This window comes from Sarcophilus harrisii, chromosome 5 (assembly GCF_902635505.1).
Source record: "Sarcophilus harrisii chromosome 5, mSarHar1.11, whole genome shotgun sequence".
Lineage (NCBI taxonomy): Eukaryota > Metazoa > Chordata > Mammalia > Dasyuromorphia > Dasyuridae > Sarcophilus > Sarcophilus harrisii.
This window is the reverse complement of record NC_045430.1, coordinates 70,599,675-70,621,710: the sequence shown is the minus strand read 5'-3', so window position 1 is coordinate 70,621,710 and position 22,036 is coordinate 70,599,675. Positions and strand designations below refer to the sequence as shown.

Here is a 22,036-nt window from a genome sequence, read left to right as displayed (position 1 = left end):
GGAGTCTTCTCCTTTCCAGAAAATATAAAAGATATTGGTCCTTTATTTAAAAATTAACTCCCTCTAAGTTTCCTGAAAATATAAATTTGGGAACTGAATAGACTCATTAATTTTATTTTACCTAAAGAGATCAGAAAGGTTCTCTCAAGTTAATAATCTACAGAATTTCGAACAAAAGTTTTTAACCTGGGGTCCTGGATTTTTAAAAATATTCTGAGAACTACTTCAATATAATCTTTTTTTTTTTTTTTTTTTTTGGGGGGCAATCCTATGTATTTTATTTTGCACAGTTAAAAACAATTTCCTGAGAAAAGGTCCATATGTTTCATCAGACTGCCAAGAGGAGAAAGGGAAGAGGAGGGTTTCCTAAATCTTCTTTAAAACTTTCCCAACCCACACAGCCTACCTAAAGTGTCTCATTCCTATGAACTCTTGAAAAACATCATCATCTATACAAGTCAGCCTCTCTCAGACTCATATTCCTATTCTGTAAAATGAGGATAATAAAAGTACCTACTTAAAGAGTTATTGTGAGATTCAAATAAGATAACATAAGAAGTTTATTTCAGTTTCCTTCCTCCTCTACAACTCATCCCCCATTTCTGATTTTTAAAAAATTAAATCCAGTCCAAAATAACATAACAGAAAGTCTGAATAGAAAGACATTACCCTTTCGTGAAATGCAACTCTTGAGGATTATATGTAACCTTTAGTAATAATAAGAGATGTTAGGATCAATCAAGAAGCATTTATTAAGCATCAAAGATTTGCTAGATAGTATGTATATAAATACAAAGAATGAAACAATTTCTATTCTCAAGAAGCTTACATTCTAAAGGACCAACTACAAGTATGAAAGCTGATTAGCTCCAGCTGAGAAAGCCACCTTCTTCAAGGACCCAGCTATTATAACAGTAGAGGGACAGGAACTGGAATAAAAGCACAAAGCCTGGGACAAACTGCCCCTTCTCGTCCCTCTGCAGGACAGAATTATTTCCCTTTTCAGAATGATAACCTATTTTAGTAACTCTGCCAATAAATTCCTGCTCTAAACTAAACTGCTACATGTTTAATAACCTATATCAATTTGTTTGCTGTCTAGGGGAGGCGGGGAGGAGAGAGAAAATTTTAGATGATCTTGCAAAGGTGAATGTTGAAAACGTTGCATGCATTTGAAAAATAAAATCAGGCAGTTATGATAAAAGCTAATTTTTTTCAACGATCCTAATGATATCATAGCCTAATGTTTTTACTATTTATCTACTGGCTTCTATGTGGCTTCTTGTCACTTTTCCAATTCTAAGAGTAACTCTACAACCCACCCCCAGCCTATATTCCTTTTTCAGATCAAAAGAATTATTCCCTGCTCCAGACTCACAACTCCATTGGTTTCTCTTAACTGTTAAGCATGACATTTTTAGTGGGCATCACCATGTAACAAAAGACTTAATTATAGTTTGATTGGAGCTGTGGGAGTCTCTACAAATAATGACTACACTAATTAACCTGCAGGGGCAGGTTATCTAAACTAAATTCACTCGGACATGGAAGAACCTAGAAGAGTAGAAGAAGTTGAAAGGGCTTCAGAATATTTTTAAATCCCTGTGTCCAAACCTGCCAATCACATGGGATATTTTTTGAGGAAGGGGATGAAGCTTAAGTGGCTTGTTCAGGGTCACACAACTAGTCATTTCAAGCGTCTGAGGATAGTGCTCTATCCACTAAGATCTCTCTCTGCCCCTAAACTTTTCATTCCATATGCCATCAACAAACACAAAGACTTTTGGAAGACTGCAACATTTCTAGATCCTTACAGAAAACCTGAACTTAGAGATACTCACCTGATTTAGCGTATTCTCCCTTACACGTTTCCAAGCACCATCTCTGTATAAATATTGAGATGGGGACAAAAATTTAGCTCTATATTCAGTGTTTGCTTTCCTAGGTTAAAGAAAACAAGAGTGAATACATTTTGCTAGTAAGTTGAAGGTCTAAAAGCCATGATATTTTTGTTCCAAAACATATGCCCAAACCTTTGGTATTTTGGGGGAGAGATTTTGTCTTTTAGTTCCATTTCTTCTTCCCTTTGTTTTGATGAATTTTCTTTATTACTACTCTGAAACTGAAATAATTTAGTGTTAGTATTTTTTGGATTAGAAATTTTAAAAGATTTTACATCATAATATTTCTATATGAAGAAGACAGATTTGGTTTGTTTTATTTATTCAAGAACTAAACCTAAACACCAATACCAAACAGAACTGTGAAGTTTGTTTTTCATGAAGTTGTTAAAACCATCCTAGTCAGTGATTTTTTCCAATATGTAGTTCTGAATATAGCATCATTTTATGACACAGCAAAGCTATGGAATATAATTTTTGTTGTTGTTGTTTTCAAAGAACACCTAAAAACCAATAGCTTGCAATTGAGTATTGTTATATATCTTAACAATTCTACTATTTTCACCCTTGTATTTAAAGTAAGAGTAACAAGCTGCTTTAGTATCTTTTGTAGAAAAGACTATATATTTGCATGCATGCATGCGTGTGTGTGTGTATACACCCATGAAAAATGTGTCTAAACCACCATGGAAATTACATAGAAAATTATGAATTGTTAAAACTAAGTCAGACCTCTCATCACTCTCACCCACTACCCTATAGATAACACAAATCTCAAGGCAGAGTCTACAGGATTGCACACACATCCTTCCTAACATCAATATTCAATATGTTCCCTGAAAATGTGGCATCCCGGCTTAGCTTCAAGTAATTTGGCCACAAGCAAAAATCACACATTGTGGTCGTCAACCTAAATTCTTAGTTCCCCAAATGTCTCCCCAGATATTAGTGCAGTCTTCCTAACCAAGTAATCTTTTATCTCCTTAGCCTTATCTCCAAATCCCCCAGGAACAAGTACTCTCCCAGAGAAAGGGGATTAAAGGCTTTTTGTGTTTGTATTTCCTAGAACAGTGCCCTACATTTAGAGCAGGTTCTTAAAAAGCATTTGGTATGAAATGGGAGTAAACATTAGGAAGCCAAACTCATCTTCTTTGCTTCAAAACCAACTGCTATAGATTTCCTTTTTTTTTTCCTTTAAAAGCACCACATATTTCCCCAACCTCAAAGTAATCTTGACTTCCTTCTCCCAAAACGAAATAATTACCAAGAACATTATCTCCTTTCTCAGACCCAAGATAGTCTAGTATTGGCCCCTGTAGCTTCCAAGTTGGACCCCTGCATTAGCTTCCTAACCACTCTTCACCATCCAACTCCTTCACCTGTTCCCGAAGTACTCCTTAGGCAACAGGAGTTGCCTAACTGTATCATCCTTCTGCTTTAATAGCTCTGAATGCCAGTCAAAGGAAGTCCAAAGGCCATCTCTTGGCACTTCATGGCCTGGCACTTTACCTTTCTATACGCACTACACACCAGTCAAACTGGACTACTCTCTATATCTATCCTCAACTTTCAATTTAAGAGACATTTGTTAAATACATACAACGCAGTTATTTTCTGGGATATAAAGACAAAACCAAAAGGTACCTTCCCTCAAAAAAGCTTGTATTGCCAAGCTAGCTCCACACTGCCTTTCTAGGTTTAGAATACATTATTTCCTTTCATTCCCTCATGGCTTTCTCGATGCTCCTTGTCCTCAATGTGCCTTTTGCCCAAGATATCCATCATGCCTAAAAATTCGGCCCCCATACAATCTCCTTGTGTAGAAAATCTTTCCTGATCCCCTAAGCAACCAGAGCCTAGTGCCTCCCTGGGGCCTCCTAGAAATTACTTTGTATTGACTTACATTGCTAAAAGTCTCCTCTAAAAGAATCTAAGCTTCTAAAAGCTTATTTCATTATTTCATTATATTATTTCATTTTTGCCTTTGTTATCCCCATCACTTACTACAGCTATTGGTATGCACTCAATAAATAGCTTTTAACCTGAATGACTTTTAAGGGAATACAGCTAGTGCACAGATAAGGGTTTAGGGATCTTGGAAAACACAGAAAAGCAAAATACAAGATAAGGAAAATTTATGGATAATAAAAACAACAATAATGTCAGCCAGGGGTCCAGGGGAAAAGAATCAAGAAAGCTTCTCCATGGAGGAGATGGTTCCTGAGCTAAGTCTTAAAGGAAAGTAAAGGCTGAGCGCTTTCTCTCTCTCTCTCCCTCTCTCTTTTCCCCTCTCTCTTTTGACCCCCTCTTCCTCCCTCCCTTCCTTTTTCCCTTCCTCTCTTTCTCTCTCCCTCCCTCTCTCTTTTCCCCCTGAGGCAATCAGGGTTAAGTGACTTGCCTAGGGTCACCACAGCTAGGAAATGTTAAGTGTCTGAGGCCACATTTGAACTCAGGTCTTCCTGATTTCAGGGCTGGTGCTCTATCCATTGCACCATCTAACTGCCCCTACTTTCTCTTCTTTTAACTTTACAGAGCATTTTTTACTTTTCTTATATTCTTTTTAATATTTTTTTGTTGCATGTCCATGAGGATGAAGACTCAAATTATCAGTGACCCACATAATAATAGGGAGACATGTTAACTCCACGAATATTACCAATAATATGGAAATGGGTAATTAGAAAAGGAGATGAGCTAGTTATTTGAAGGATAACAGGTCACTCAATATCTTTAGTGCTACACTGGTGCATAAAAAATTGTATAAGACCTAAAAGGCGGCTTGCAGAACACTAAGGAGGATTTTTGGGAGGACATGGAGACAAATCACAAATGAGGAAAAGGTATAGATGAGTTTTGAGCTATATCTTTTCAAAGGAATATCAGCATGAATAAAATCCCAGATTCACTGAAATTTTAAGAGATTATATCCCCATCAATCCCAGCCTGACTAAACTCCATGAGGGTTAAGGAAGTATCTTCTCCACCATGCCTTGCATAACAACTGAACTAAGCATTGAGGAAAAAGGATTTCAGCAAGCAGAGATGGAATTTTTTAAATTACTTGTGTGAACATGGACAAATTATTTAATGTTTTGGATTATCAGTTTCTCAACTATAAAATGAAAATTCTACTCATTTCCTATAGTATAAAGTTGTTATGAGGAAACTGCTTTGTAAGTCTTAAATCACTATCTCAATATGCTGTTATTAATAACATTAATGATTATTGAAATACATAATTTCAATCATTAAAATTAATAAATGACTTGTAAAATAATGGCTGTTTAAATAACATTCTGAAATAAAAACAGAATAGCTATGATGGCTAATTAATTCCTAACTGGCACCAATAATCACTGTAAAAGCTCAAAGTAAAGAAATTGTGTATCAGGATGAGATGGATCAAAAAGATCTTAAAGAGATAAAGATCTAGAACAACAAGTCACTTCAATATGTGATCTTCTGATCTGTGAAATGAGAAGGTTTAGACCAGGTAATCTGAGTTCATTTACAGATCCAAATCCTATGACTAATGATTGAGCTAGACCTTGAGGAGCTAAGAGCAGTAATTAGAAAAGAGGTAAAACAGGTGGCATTCCCAGAAGGGAGAAGGGCAAAAGCAAAGTCTGGTAGGAAAGGATGAAATTTGTTCCTGGGACAAGAACAAAGCACCAGACCACTTCTTGACACAGTGAAGTCTATAGGGTTTACTACCCTACAATATTGTATTTCCTTTGGGTATCCAATCTGATTTTAAAAGGTATCTTGCCACCATTCTAGTAACTCGGGACACAGAAACAGTCATTCATCTGTGTCCTCAGAAAAATGTTACTTAAACCCCAAGAGAGTAATATATTAAATATCATACTGAGATCTTTGAAAATACAAAACAAAAATGTTATTCTACCTTTAGAAAAGCATGATATATCCCCACCTGGAATGCTGTCTATACTGTACCTCTAGTTAGCTTCAGAAAGAAGTAACAGAAATAGAAAAGATTCAAGAAGAATCAGGTAATCTCATTATTTATTGTTCTCATTATTTTGAGGGAGTTGACCATGCTACTCCTTTGAATTAGAGAAATGTTGGTATTTAAGAATAGATTGGGAATTATAACCAAAGAATTAAAATTGGAGGGAATGTAAAACCTCATGCTGTCCATTCTTCATTGCCTTGATTGACTGATGAACTGGACCCCAATAACTTTTCCATGGAAAAGCTGCTGGGCTTGCAGAAGCCCTGTCTTGAAATGTGGAATTCAGATAAAACCAGACAGATAAAGCATTTATTAAGCACTTACTATATACTGGGCATTGTTAAGCACTGGTGATACAAATATAAGCCAACAACACAACCCCTACTTTTCAAGAGTTTTCAATCTAAAACATTATCTTTCAGACAGCAACCTCATTGCTTCTTAGAAGAAAGCCTTCATACAGAAAGTCCTTGAACACCAGTTAGGCTAGAAGTGACAACAGAGCAATCTAATTCAACCACTTTACCACTATGTTAAGCAAAGCTCAAAGTAGTTAAATAATTCAGTTAAGATCAATCCTTGCTTAAATTCAAATACTATTGACATTTAAAAGAGAACACACAAAATAATGTTTACCTTTTTGAATTTCTGAGCACTTTAATTTTCATAGTTATGAATTTAGTACAAAAAAAGAGAAGATTCTCTAAGGTGCAATTAATACTGTTGATATTCCAAAGAAAATATATGAAGTGTACACTGAGGCAATTGGATTAAATCTTGTCTGCTATAACTTTCCTCAAAAGAATGGAACAGCATGTGTCTACAAACAAATTAAAGCATATTCTCTCTCTCTCTCTCTGTTATTTTACTTTATTTTTCTTGAGGGTTTTTGGGGGGGAAGGAGGAAATCTATGTTTTCCTTCACAACATGAGTTTTATGGAAATGTTTTATGAGACTTTATATGTGCTTTCTTAATGGGGGCTGGGAGTGGGGATAAAGGAGAGAATCTAGAACTCAAAGTTTTAAAAACAAATATAAAAAATTGTTTAAAATATAATTGGGAAAAAATAAAAATACTAAATAAATTTAAAAATTAAGAATGGGACAACAATCCCTGTAACTATATATATTTTTTCCTTTACTTAAATTCCATTTGTACTCATAGCTCCTAGAAAGCTATGATATACCATTTTTCTGGTAGAATAAGCCATCATATGTCCAAGAAGAATAAGATAAGGAAAATGGTAGTTAAAAAGGAAAAGAAATGATAAATACCTTCTCAGAGGAGTCAATTTCAGGATTTTCATTCTCTTTCAAATCATTCCTATATCTTCTTTCTTTCTTTGGAGACAAACCTTTGAAATTCCTCTTGTATTCTGTTTCAGGGATAGTTACATCAACTTTGAAAGGTGGAACAGATTTATTTTTACTAAAAAAAACCTTAAAATAAGAACAAAAAAGTTACTTTTTCTATTTTCAAGAGTCAATCATGCAAAAAGTAGGTCTTAAATACTAAACAATAAAATGTAACAATGTTATGGCTAGAATGAAACATAAAGATAACACACCTAACCCTTTTAATTTTAAACATGAGAAAAATGAGGATCAGAGAAGCATTATAACTTTAAGGTTATCCAACTAGTTAACGGCACAGACAGGAACTATACCCAGTCTCCTAACTCAGAATCGAACACACTTTTCACTATCCCACGTTGATGAGAGATTAAGTGACAGCACACAAAATTGTTTTTATTGTCCTTTATACTTCCATTTATAGGCCAAGATGCTAATACCCAAAGATCAGCATGTGCTAATACATGTGTTCTGTTCTGTTTTCAGACTAATAGTTAAATTATAATTACTATTAAGGGCTCTTATAATTACTATAAATGCTAAAAGATAATAAACTGTATTTGCTTTTTTCTTCTCAAAATGATGAAGGGTAAAGAGGGTTTCCTAATTGTGTTCAAGATTACCAATAATCTATTAACTGTGAAATCCAATGACTTTTTTCAAGCCAATTCCTAAAAAGGATCGTCTATAATCCCCCCCCCCCCCCCTGCAATGGACTCCTCCCCTCCCCTTTCTTCCTCATTTCTTAGCCTCTTACAATCAGGCTTCTTACTGTACCATTCTACCGAAACCTATATCTCCTAGGTTATTACTATCTTTTTTGGTCTGTTCTCATTTCTCACAATTTTATTTACCTTTCTGCAGCTTTTGACATGTTCAAAACCCTTTCCTCTTAATAGTCTCTTTTACCTTGGGTTTTCATGGTATTACTCTCTCCTATTTATCCTGTCTGCACCTTCTCAACCTCCTTTGCTTTCAGCTTGTATTCCCCAAACTTCCATTCTGGGCCTTCCCTTCATCTTCTCTATGACTTGAATTATCTTATGCAGATGATTACCAAATCAACAAATTCAGCCCTAACATCTCCAAGCCTTATCAAAACCTGCCTTCTGACATATAATGAGTGCTTAAAAAATCCTTATTACTTGATTGATTCTCCTACCTAGATTTAATGTCCCGTTGGCATCTCAAACTCAATATATTCAAATTAGAATTCATCCACTTTTCATTAAGGTTTCCAACTTAGGAGTCATTCTCATCTTTGTCATTCATTCTCACTTAGTCCCCATGTTGAATCCATAGCTTGGATTTGTCAGTCCACTTCTTCTATAGTTCTCACATCCATTCCCTTTTCTCCATTCACAACACCACTGCCTAAGTATGGACCCTACTCATCTCTTGCCTGGATCATTCTAGTAGGCTACTAACTGGTTTTTCCCCTATTCCCTCTCTCCACTCCACCCTCCCATGGCTGCTAAAGTGATATTTCTTGGAGTAAATTATCTTCCAAAAAGAGATAAGAAAAAGCTTTTACAATAGAGGGAAAGAGAGGAAGGAGAGGGAAAGTGAATGAACCTTATTCTCATCAGAATCATGTTAGTATCATGTACAATGTTATTTCCATATTAAATGAAATAACATACATACTCAACCAGGTATAGAAATCTATCTTATCCTACAGGAAAGTAGGAAGGGAAAGGAATAAGAGAATTGAGAAGGGTGATAGAAGAAAGGACATATTGGGGAAGAGGGTGGTCAGAAGCAAAATTCTTTTGAGGAAGGACAGGGTGAAAGGAGAAAGAATAAATGGGGGAAATACAATTAGCATGGTAATTGTGAAAAGAACTTTGAGTTAAGTTTCTCTGCTAAAGGCCTCATCTCTCAAATGTGTAGAGAATTATAAAATAAATTCCCGAACTGATAAATGATCAAAAGATATAAACAGTTTTCAGATGAAAGGAGTGATTATTTCTAAATACAGATTGAAGCACATTTTTTTTTAACTTTATTTTTCTTGAGTTTCTTTTTTTTGAAGGGGGTGGGGGGGAAGGTCTATGTTTTCTTTCACAACATGACTTCTCTCAATGTGGGGCTTGAGGGGAAGTTAGGAAGGGAGAGAATCTGTAACTCCAAGTTTTAAAAACAAATGTTTAAAAAATCGTTTTACACGTAACTGGGGAAAAAGAAATATTAAATAAAAATTTTTAAAAACTGTTTAAAGTAACATTTCTGAAGTACAGGTGTGACTTCCTAGAACAAAGTACAGACTCCTCAGTTTGGTAATCTTCACAATCTGGCCCCAGTCTATCTTCCCAGAGTGGCTGAATTATCCATCATCCTCTCTTTCCAATAAACCAGCCTGCTTACTATTCTCTGGAACAACAAATGATCTCCTATCTCTGTGCCTTGGCTTACACTACTTCCCAGGCTTGAATTGCTCTCCCCCTCCCCATCTCAAAACTCCTGGCTCCCTCAAAGTACAAAGGGACAGCCACCTCCTTTAAGAAACTTGCCCCAGTTGTTAGTGTCCTAACAAATAATCTGTATGAGCATACACACACACACACACACACACACACACAGTTCCTGCAATATTCATTTGTAATCATGTTTTAATGGGCAGCAAGGTGACACAATGAATCTAGGCCACAATGAATCGAGTCAGAAAGACCTGAGTTCAAATCTGGTCTCATATATTAGCAATGTGACCCTGGGCAAGTCACGTAGCTCTATTTGTCTCAGTTCCTCATCTGTAAAATGAGCTGGAGAGGGAAATGGCCAACCATTCCAATATCCTTATCAAAAAAAAAAAAAAAATTGAGTCATGAAGAGTTGGACACTACTGAACAAAACAAAATTAGGACAGCTAGGTGGCCCAGTGGATACAACACTGGTCCTAGAGTCAGAAAACCTGAATTCAAATCTGGCCTCCGAGATTAGCTTTCTATTCCTGGGCAGGTCACTTCACCCTGTTAGCCTCAGTTTCCTCATTTGTGAAATGAGCTGGAGAAGGAAATGGCCATCACTCCAGTATCTTGCCAAGAAAATCCCAAATGGGGTCATGAAGCATCAGAAATGGCTGAAATAACTCAACAGCAATAACAACCAACAATCATGTTTTATCTATTTCCCCAGTAGAACATGAACTCCCAAAGGAGGGAGTCTTAATTTTGTCTAGGTACCTAGTAACTCCTGGCTAGTACCTGACACAGAGTGGCTGCACATATTGAGTGACTCATTTTCCAAAAACTGAGCTTCCTCCCAACTTTTCTACTTTTTTAAAGGATACCACTCCCTACTAATCACCTGCTCACTTTTATAGTTATAGAGTCATTCTGATTTTCCCCTTCTTATCCCCTATATCCACTCATTTGCCAAGTTTGTGATTTTACTTCTACAGTTTTCATTTCTGATCCCTTCTTTCTACTCACCTGCCAGTCACCTAATTTAGGACTATCATCTTATGCCTGGAAGATTACAAGAACCTCCCAATTGTTATCTCAGCTTCTAACCTCTTCTTTCAAGCAATACTCTACTGAGTTGCCCAAATAAATCTAATCATGTCATTCCTGTGCTCCAAAGTCTCCCAGTGGCTCCCCACTATCTCTGGAGTAACACAAATTCTAGCTGGTATTTAAAGTGCTTCACAATCTGAAGTGCTTCACAATTTTTTTTAATGCTACCTCCTCCCCACCTTCTCCTTCTTATACTCTGCCTTCAAGTCAAACTGGCCTACAAACTGTCCCTTGGAATTCAACATGACCTCTCTCACCTAAATTCCTTCCTCTTCCCAAGCTTTCCCACACAACAGTTTTCTGAGGTGCCAAGCACCTTCACAAAACCTGCCCTGGTCTGGACTTATATGCCCCAAGCATTTTGCCTTTGTATCCCTAAGACCTCTGTACCCCCCAGTACAGAAGACCAAATCTAACAGATACTGGAGTCTTAACAAATGTCCATTTTACTGAACTACTGCCTATTACCTCCTCCTGAAAAAAAAGAAAAAAAGCATCAGCCAGGAAACAGAAATGCCAACTAAACACAATCTATTAATCATCCAACATGGGGCCAATCCAGGTAATGAAAACAAGTTGTGATGAGTGCCAACTACTTAAAAGATTGTGGCTACAAAGTCCCACAATTCCAGCAGCGTCAAGCTGAAAAGGTATTTGGAAGACAAAAAAGAAATGGAGGTCTGTTGAGTTAAAAGTGGCAGAGCCACTTTACATGGCTAGCCCTCATACAAGTCATCTAATTCAGTCCCAATATGTTAAATGAGAAGAAACTCAGGTCCAGGAAGATGAATTTTAAGGCCCCTTCAGGCTCTCATATTTTATGAGAACAAATTTGATGACAATTCAGACTAAAACCTGAATTCTAGATTATTTCAGGGTTCTTTCCATCAGAACATGCTTTCTTTAAAAAAAATTAGCTCATTTACAAGCTTTGTACTTTTTTATTCATCTCTTAAGCATTTTTTTTTTCATTTCTTGTAACACTATTTTAAACCCTGCAGCAGTCTTTATTCAAATCAAAATTTGTTCACTATAACGGATAAGGGCAAGAAAAAACTTTTTTCACATTTCTTTTTCCCTCTAATGCCCTTTTTGCAACTATGAGAACCTGACTTGCATTTTTACTATATTGTTTAAGTGTCTAATATAAAAAAACAAGTATAGAAGGAATGACATTCAATGTATAAAAATGGAGATTTTATTATTTATTTGTACTTCCTAAATATTATTTTTTGATAAAGTGTGTATTTAAGTAAAGACTGTATTGATTTGGCACTCTATAATCCCGAAGATTTTATAACTAAAGGTGCCACAGTTAACTTACAAATTTGTATAAGACATCTTTTCAAGGAATAAGCTTTTGGCATAACAGAACTTATTGATAAACTCACTGTCAGCTTCTTTCACTTATCAGCTCTCCAATACATACACAGAATTCCAAAACTGATGTGGCAACAAATGAAATACTAAATTTGAGTCCAAAAAAACTCCTTTAGATACTGCTCTAATAAAAGAAATGAAATTAATACCTAAGACAATGGCAATGACTCATTTGCATTATAAAGAAATAACATTGACTTAATTCAATTCTTTCATCTGCACATAAGTAACTGCCAGATTTATGACAAGTTCTTCTCTAGTTTATGGAACTCAAATAATTTACCTGAAAATCTAAGAAACCAAAAAGATGCAAAGTTTTCACTTTCTAAGTCTCAAGTAAGATTTCTAATCTTGTCAGCACATTTAATCTATTAGGGCTTCGGTGAGTAGGTTTAAAAAAAAAATTTCTGTTACCAGGTCTGAAGTAAGTTAAATCTTTTGCACTGAACAATTATGATTAAAATAACAATCTAATGCCAATAACTCCACAATAGTTATAACTGCCAAGATCATTGCTCTAAGTACAATCAACAGCATTTTATTCCACTATTACTTCTTGGGGGTTTTAAAAATACGAAAATGTGCAGGTCAAAAAATGAATATGAAGTCTGAGCATACTGACAAAGAAAAGAAAAAGGAAATTAAGTCTCTGGGGAAATTTGAAGTAATAACCAGGAATAACTTTCACTTTTCTAAACTCTACTTCATTTATATTTCAGTTTAGTTTCTTTAGGATCTCATATTAACATGCAACCCTACATTGTAACAAGTTACCAGAAACCATCAACCCATCCTTCAAGCTACCTGATCAGCTGCAAGAACTGGGGAGTTCTCCTTTGGGGTCTTCCATACAAATTGTCTTTGATATTCAGAATTTCTGAGGGAATGATATATGGGAGCAACAGACAATCCTGCTTTCCTCCGTAGAATCCTGTCCAACTGCTTAAAAAAAAATTTTTAATGTTTTATCCAAGTTGAATTTTTTTTATTACCATCATTGATACATTTGCCAATTAAACCAAATCTTAATTTTCCACCTTAAATCTATTAAGATTTTTCAAATTCAAACAGTTAGATTTAATGGCATTTTTTAATGTTATGCTAGAATTTTAGTTATGATTAACTCACTTAACCACACATCATCCAGGCTGTTATTATTTACTCAATCACCACCATGGACACTGTCCCCCTGCCCAGCAAGCTTCCCCGTCACCTTTCTTGAATCCCTTCTCCTCGTCTGCTTTCTCTGAGGGGCCGCGGGCTCTTCTCTAACCCTAGTGCTCCTCTGTTGTCCTAATCAGCTGCAGACATGAAACTGGGAAGGAGAGCTAGAACAGGCAGAAAAACCCAGTAGACAGCGATATCCCTACCTGTGCTGCCACAAACCCCTTATGTGCACAACAACAGCCCGGCCTTGGCAGGAGAAAACAAGGCTGGCAAAGATACTTGGAAGATCTAGCCAGTCCTCTCCTCCTTCCTCTTAGGACTTTTGTCAATCAAGATTGTTTGCTTTCCTGTTGGTTTAGGATAAGAAACTGAAAGGGGGCTATTGAGAGGTCAACCCTTAAAGGACAGACCAAAGCATCTGAATTCACCAACCACAGGCTGAGGCTCCTGCTCCCTTTCTGCCTTCACTTGATCTCTCTCAGGATTCAGACACTGATATGCAATGAATAAAATCCGGAGGCAGATGACCCACTGTTTTGTATAACTGGCGCTATTTCCCAAGTTTATGTGGATAATCAAGAGTCAAGAGTCAGAAATGATCCTTACTTAAGCCAAAGCCCAGAATTTACTACCTCTCCCTACAGCTATAATACAGAGTAAAGTCTCAGCAAGCATACACACACACACACACACACACACACACACACACGAGTTTTAGGTATGTATGGCAGCCCTACTAGAGCTACTATGAAGCTGAGATTTTTCTTTATCTTTCAGAAAATTCAGTGAAAATTTTTACCTGATTATGAACATTTTCTGAAAGACCTTGAGTACATTTTTGGGTTTCTGCATTCCTATTCATTGGTGTAGGATCTGATATTGCTTCTTTATTATCATCCACAGGATCAACAGCCTCTTCAACTTTAGAGTCAGCAGAGTGAGATTGAACCCTCTTGGGCACTCTAGGGGCCTCAGGAGTTAAAATTCTTTCTTCAGTCAGGTCTCCTTTTTCTTTTGTTTCCTGCAATTTTGGCACTTCTGGGACTTCAGATTCTGGTAATGCAACCAACTCATTTTCAGGGCCATCTTCTGCCTTCCATTCAAGGTATTTAGGAATTTCTGGGTCATAATAAGGAACTCTTTTCTTTGAAATAAAACTTGGTTCTTTTGTGATTCCTATAAAAAACAGAGTTGATAATAAGAAAACTTAGGTGGTTCTAATGTTATAATGGTGGTTCCAATGTTACAAAGACACAAATTTATATAAGGAGAAATTCAGATTACAATCCATCATCTGATTAATTTCTGACTTGAATTTTAAAGAATCTTTAAGAAAACTAATGATTTTTCAAAATAAAACCTAGCCTAAGAAATTTAAATCCTGGAAGACTTTTCAGAAAAACAAAATTAAGGTCATGCTGTTCAAGTCAGCTGTGATAGGCACCAGGGTCATGGCATCCTACACTTGGCAAATCAAAAAGAACGTGTTGCCACAGTTTCTAATTGTTTTTCCTGGCTACTAAATAAAAACAATTGGCTCTAGTGCTGTCCAAAGTGGAAACTTTTCAAAAGGATTTCTAATGTAGACTAGTCAGAGAAAAGTAATTTTCCAAGATGAGAAAAGGTTCCCAAAAGATTCTACATTAACCTTGATTTCCTGAGGACTAAATAAAGAAAGATCTCCTTGAATAGCTGACAATATTGCAATAAATTTCATCTGATGAATCTATTTTAATAGGACAAACTTTTTTTTTGGACAAAAAGAATTTACAGATTAAGAATCTTAGTCACAAAACAAACCAAAATTGTCCAAATTTGGGGGAAGTTCTTTAGCTTCAAAGAAAATTTTTCTGCATGGAAAAATTCATAGATCATAAATCTAAAACTTGAAAAGACCCTAAATATCTGATCCAAACCCTTAATTTTATAGTTGGAGAAACTGGCATAGGGATTAAATAATTTTCTCAAAAGCACACAGGATTTATTTAATTCCAAATCCTCTATTTTCAAACATTCATGAAATGAAAGAAGAAAGTATGGAAACATAATGGTGAAGAAAAAGTTAATGATTTGGTCTAGTTGGTGTCTATTACTCCCTCTAAGTGACCACATAAAATATGATGCAAGACCAAAAGTGCCTCTGCACATCTCCTGTTCACTGTATCCCCTCTCGGGTCTAGAGGAACAAGCCCCATGGGAATGGTGAATTGGTTAGGTGAATCTAATCTCTACCACCAATACAACATTTGAGCATGTCTAAATTCCAGACCTAGTTTCTGTTTCTTCATCTAAGACAGTTTAGTATTTGTCTCTGAGTAGGGGCAGCACCCTTTGACAAGTGAGAAACGGAGTTTTTCCAAGTGACTTGTCATGTCCACAATATACAGAGAAAGATTTTACTCTTATCTCATAACACCATGGAGTTTCTGGGAATAGAGAGATTTACAAGGGGATTGGCAAGAAAGGAAAACACAAAAATAGACAGTCCCACAAAAATTTCTTGTAATTTTTATTTGGCATTTTCCTACCTTCCTTTTTCCAAACTTCTAAGATCCTTAATAATTCCAGTTCTTGAAGGTTCTCACACTGTTCAAGTTACCTCTCATAATATCCCATCTAAGCTTGTCTCCCCTCCTACAATATCCCATCACCCCAAATAATCTGAACCCTTCCCTATACTCTCCTCTATCTAAAATCTAATTGAAGTCATCTCAGTTTAAGAAGGAAATCTGACCAAATTAATCAACTCAAAAATGTAAATTAACAAATACGTTTCCCCTTGTCACCCCAACTAAAGTTTGAATTTTTATGACATTTATTTGGGTTTGCTAATTCACCAAAGAATACTGGTAGAATTTCAAACAGCCTGACAAGTGGGAACCTGAGGTCCTGAAAGTTTGCAGGTAGAACAAGCTCTAGCAGGACCTACAAGATGAAAAGCCTTAAGTTCTGACACCGAAAAGAACTGGGAGTTTCTCATGATTGAGAGAACCAATCTAAGTTCAAAAAGGATGGCCTAGCAACTTAGATCATCTATCAGGCATGAAGCACTTGTCATTTGGATTCAGCACAAAAATTATCGCAAAGCTTTTAAAGTATTTAAGTATGACTAAGACAAGATAGCACTCAATACCTATTTTTGAGCAAGCAATCCATTCTCAACACTGCCAGATGTACAGAAGCCTTACTGCCCCTGGTTGAGAATATAAGTATCATTCTTCCCTTCCCCCAGATGATCCCAGAAATCCTCTCTGATTTAATCTGTTCAAGTGTTCCATTTCCCCAGCTCCTGTTCTGTTACTCTAGTACCAAGGTTATCCAATAAGACACAGCCTAAAACATGTTTTTCCAGGCTACCAAATAGGAAAACCACCTCTTCCCTGTCCTCTTTCCATGGGAAAGGTCTCATCCGACTTAGGGAAGGGATGAAGTGAAGGAAAAGAGTTGCCCCTCAGGAGCAGAAGTGAAGTTTGAGGAGATAGAGGAATAAACACAGCAGACCCTTCCACCAAATCCCTGGTTCAACTGTTTTCTGAAGTCTTAATTCCACAGCTGTTCATGTACCAGTTATTGGATAGCAACTTGCAAAAATTACACAAAATACTGGTCAGAGTACAAGTAAAAATCTGCCATTTACTGTATTGCAGACATTGACACGCCTCTATATGAGGCAGAGTATTCCGATATTTATAAGCCAACACAGTTTAAGCTAACATCAGATATGTTAAATTCACATATGCCAATCAGGACAACCATAAGAACTCTGGGAAGACCTCACAATTTAAAAAATGCAAAGCCAATTTGAAATATGATTTTGCCCAGTAAGAAAAACTACCATAAATAACAATAGCCATCAACTTTTAAAACTCACCTATTTGATCTGATCGAAGTCCAGCCCATGGACTTTTTTGACTTTCTGGAGAATTACTTATCTCTGAGAGATATGATTTTTTCCACAGAAAATTTCTCTGGTATTCACTCAGACCCTGTAAAACACAAAAATGAATAGGATTGATGCAATCCCAGACTTTTGTAAACAAACACCATTAAATAAAATTTTTGAACCTTTAAAAATTTTTTCAAATCTTATAATTAGTTATCAAGTACAAAAGATCTCCCTTTAATAACTGGGTGACAAGAAGTTAAATGCTTTCCTTCACATTACTATAAGACTATTTTTACTTACTAATTTAAGGGTTTGCTGTGGTATATTCTTCTATGGGAAGTCTCTTACTTATTACTCTTCTCTCTCCCCTGTGTATGTGGGCATCGCTCAGCAGAAAGTAAGTTCCTTGAGAGTAGACATTATATATCTTCTTTTTGTCTTTAAATCTCCAGTGCCTTGCACATGATAGGAACTTTATTATTCCTGCTGAATTGTATTAATCAATATTTGATGAAGTGTGCACTGGATGATAAGATGTATGTAATACATAGTGTAATATAACAAAGATTTAGAACTATAAAGACATCCTTCTCTAAGCAGAAGGATAAGACACTCTGTCAGGCCATATGGTAAGCTGGTCACTTTTTCATCAGTTGTATTTTAAAGGGCAAATGATCCCTAGAGATGATCTAGCACTTTACCCAAACTCCAAAATGCTTAAGAAAATACGAGTCTCCATTTCTGAAAAGAATGAAAATGCAGAGGATCACAGGTTTTAGGGATGGAAAAGATCACAGTCTTGGACTATTTTACAGATGAAGGGCAGAGCTCTATAGATGTGAAGTAAATCGCCCAAAATCATTCATTTAAGTGGCAAAAGAAATATTAGAACCTAGGACCTCTGAGTCTGCATGCAGCACCATCTCTGATACACCAGGTAGTTAACTCTGCCTCTATCAAAAGTTTTAGCAAGCAGGTTATTTTATTTAAACTATATAAATGACAGAATCCAATTTTACTAACTGAGATATCACATGATAATAGCTAGAACTTATATAGTGCTTATGAAATTTGCAAAGCATTTTACACACACATACTTCCAGTACATACACGTGCATACATGGTATCCCAAAAGTCTTAGTGCAATCATAATTTTTAATAACTTATTTATTAAACTCTTTTTTAAAGCTTTAAACTGCACTAAGACTTTGGGGACATATTCTCTCTACAGAAACATATGCATATTATATATACATGTGTGTGTATATGTCTATGTACATATATGGGTTGTGTAATATATGTACACACAAATACAGCTGGGAGCCATAGTAGATTGAAGATTGCACCAAGCTTTTGGGGACACTTTGTATGTGTGTATGTGTTTGCATGCGTGGACATATGTACACACACAAATATAGGCATACTGCATTAAAAAATTAAGACTTTGGGGACAGCCATTTTATGTGTGGATTATATATACATATACAAAGGTGTGTACCCACAGTCTATCCACAGATAGGTGGCACCGTGTATAGGAGATTATACTAATATTTTTGAGACATCATTTGTGTATATGTGTACACATGTGTGCACATGTACGTGCATACATGTGTATGCATAAAAATATAGCTAGGAGACTACATAGAAGTCTCCACTAAGACTCTATTAAAACTCTGGGGACACTATATATGTACATGTGAATGTGTGTGCACATGTATATATGAGTGTCTATGCACTGCACGTACATGTATATACATATATAGACATATAAATATAGGTGGCCTAGTACACAGACAGCACTGGACTTGGTGTGGGGAAAACCTCAGTCTTCTTGAATCTGCCTCAGATACTTAGTAGCAAAACCTAGGAAAATCAATTAACTTATCCTGTGCTTCAATTTCCCCAAATGTAAAAAGGGGCTAATAATAGCATATACCTCCCAGGGCTGTCCTGAAAATCAAATGGGATAATTGTAAAGCACTTAGCATAGTAATTGTCATATAGTAATTGCTATATAAATGTTAGATGTTATTATTTTACTTATTATTATTACTTGTTGTTATTAAATTATTGTTATTATTAAATGAGACATAAAGCTCTTTGCAAACCACAGAGCACTGTAAGTGGTAATTACTATTACTTCGGGGACAGCAGGGCTGCTCAGTAGATAGAACAAATGTCAGGAAGGCTTATCTTCATGAATTCAGATCTGACCTCAGACACGTCCTAGCAGTGTGACCCTGGGCAAGTCAGTTTCCTCATTTATAAAATGAGCTGGAGAAAGAAGTAACAAACTTCTCCAGTATCTTTGACCATAAAACACCAAATGGGGTCATGAATCAGACTTGGCTTAAAAGCAAGAAAACACTTATTGTTACTTATTAATATAATACTATTATTATTACAAGGTATCCCAAAAGTCTGAGTGCAAGTGCACTCAGACTTGGGACTCCCTACCTACACACCTATTTTTAATTACATTTCATCACGCCACACACACACACACACACACACCAAAATACAACAATTGCTTTACGAAGTTAACTCCGAAGCATCTTCCTAGGGAAGTTTGAATACTTGAATAGTTGCCGGTTTAGAAGGCCGAGCATGGAGGGGAAGGGAAGCAGAGGACCCCCGGGACCCATCTCAGGCTGTCCCTGGCCTACGGCAAGTTCGAGGACACATCCGTCGTCGCCTCAGGGCCTCAGTTTCCCCGTCTGCAAAATGGGGCGCTGGCGCTCGAGGCACCGAGCCTCTGGTCTCCCCAGCAGGCCCCGCCTCCCAAGTTCTCAGCCCCCGGAGCTCACCTTGAAGCGCACGGGCATGTCTCCGCCGCCCCCGCCGCTACCGGGCCACAACCCTCCTTCCAGCACCGGACAGTTAACGGGACAAAGAGCCCCGTGGGCGGGGCCACACGGGTCGCACCCTGGACTAGGAGTCAGGGCCGGCGTCCCCAGCGACGCGCCGGCGCACTGCATCCAGACCCGCCCTTAAAATGCAAGCGTGTCCCGCCCCCTCCCAGGGCCCTGAACCAATTGCCATGCGGACCTTACCCGCTCGGCCGTGGCGTCCGACCAATGAAAGCTCGGGAGGGCCGAATCGCCCGCCTTGCTTGCTTCCCAAATCCGGAGCTCCAGTGTCGATCACGGGGCGGGGCTTGGAGATGCGCCAGTCGCTCACTCGGGTGGGCGGGGCTACCTGGGGAGCTGGGTTCCCGCGAAAGTTCCAAGTAGTCTTCTTGCAGGGCGATGGGGGCCTAGTTTCTTGTTCTTAAATTTCCCCCACCAGAAAAAAACCATAGAGACTCCCTAATGCCGCGGGGTTTAATCTGGAGTGCTGAACTGCTGCTGTCAGGTGGTACAAGGGTTAGAGCGGGGCACTCGGGGTCGGGAAATCCATCCATTCCCCGGACATTTATCAACTGTGGGATGCTGGGCAAGTCCTACTTGTAGCTGCTTCAGTTTCCGAATCTGTGAGATGGAGGTGAGAATAACAGCACCGACCTCGGAGGTAATGAAATGTTTGCAAATCACTTTGCACCCTTAAAGCAACATATAAACGCTGCCTGTTCTGAGAACACAATAATAGTATATCTGAAATGTGCTAAATGAATGGAACAGATGAGTTCATACAGAAGAAGGACCTACAGAAGTAGCACTGCCTTCTGGGTAATTCCCATACTGTGCATTCTAGTCCCATGGAGGCGTTACACCGCTTAATGAGTTCTTGAGTCATTACTGATACGCTTCCTATTGACTTCAGCACATGGATACAATTAAGGAAGCATAATAAAAATAAGAGCTATAAAATATTCTTCCCATAAACGTCCCACAGATATACAAAACATCCATGTGAACAATAGCACGTGTAATGAACCTGTCACAATGGCAACTCACAACTGCATGTTCTTTCTTTCCTTGTAGAGGGTTTCTAAAGACACCCCACCCCACCCCCAATCTGAACTCAGCATCTCTGCTTGGCCAGTAGCTAGCCTGCCGGGAGCTGCTCTTTTCTGCAGTGATTCCCAATCGCCAGGGCAAGCTCTCTTTTCTGCTGCCAGATGTGCCACTCTGCAAGTCACTCCTTCTTTTGGATCCCTGTGTGCTTGAAGAGTGGATGTCTCTGCTTCCTACTGCTTGCCTCTCAGCTGACTGTCCAGCTGCTAAATAAGGTATCTCCTAATGGGTAAGAGGCTCTGTTGATACCACGATAGAGGAAGGGTGTGGGGAAGTGGTACTTGCCCATATTCTCTAGCAATTTTTCAGTGTGATCTTACTCCCAAGCCGCTGGAACCTGACTTAACACTGACTGAGTCCAGCCTTAACTGTTTAAAGGTTTCCAGGGGCATGTGCCCTAAATCCTATCAGAGAAACATGTTTACACTATAAAAAAATTGTCATTGATGATTGAGCTGGGGGAAGGGGGCAGAGGAGTAAGAAATCCTCAACGCCTTGCTTACATCTACACTCACCAGGAGCCCTCATTATGGCTAGATGTTAAGGATTTTTTAAAAAAAGACATAATCCTTGCCTTAGAATGGATTTAAGTAAACAATGATAATTTTGTTGCTGTTCAGTCATGTCCAACTCTTCATGTTGTTGAGGTTCAAAAGAAGACCCCAAATGTTCAGGGACCCGTGTCATGAGGTATCTCTCCAAGTTGAGAGGCAAAGTTTATTGTAATTGTAATGCCAACTGAATCGGGCTAAGTTCCAAAAGGATTTGCAGAACCAAGAGAAAGAAGATAAATTTATAAGGGAGAGCAGAGTTTCATATTACTTATTTGCTAAATTTATGGCTTACAAGAAGGTTTCACTGGTTATCACTGACCAGTAGATGTTTGTAGGACTGTCCTAAA

At 37.5% G+C, this 22,036-nt stretch overlaps 1 protein-coding gene across 5 annotated transcripts in view; it reads right to left on the bottom strand.

Annotated features, from left to right (window-relative positions):
- The window catches only part of MDM1 (Mdm1 nuclear protein), a 35,143-nt gene extending 14,964 nt beyond the window's left edge, over positions 1-20,179 (bottom strand). For 2 of the 5 annotated variants that reach the window (XM_031940799.1, XM_031940800.1), the window contains exons 1-7: positions 19,987-20,179; positions 17,165-17,279; positions 14,093-14,469; positions 12,931-13,068; positions 7,154-7,318; positions 2,034-2,122; positions 1,842-1,941 (exon numbers count right to left, since the gene is read on the bottom strand). In XM_031940799.1, the coding sequence (XP_031796659.1) occupies positions 1,842-1,941; positions 2,034-2,122; positions 7,154-7,318; positions 12,931-13,068; positions 14,093-14,469; positions 17,165-17,279; positions 19,987-20,157 (1,155 nt within the window). In that variant the 5' untranslated portion in view covers positions 20,158-20,179. The remainder of the gene's footprint in view (positions 1-1,841; positions 1,942-2,033; positions 2,123-7,153; positions 7,319-12,930; positions 13,069-14,092; positions 14,470-17,164; positions 17,280-19,986) is intronic. The other 3 variants (XM_031940801.1, XM_031940803.1, XM_031940802.1) reach the window with 2 other exon arrangements.
- Between the last annotated feature and the right edge of the window lie 1,857 nt (positions 20,180-22,036).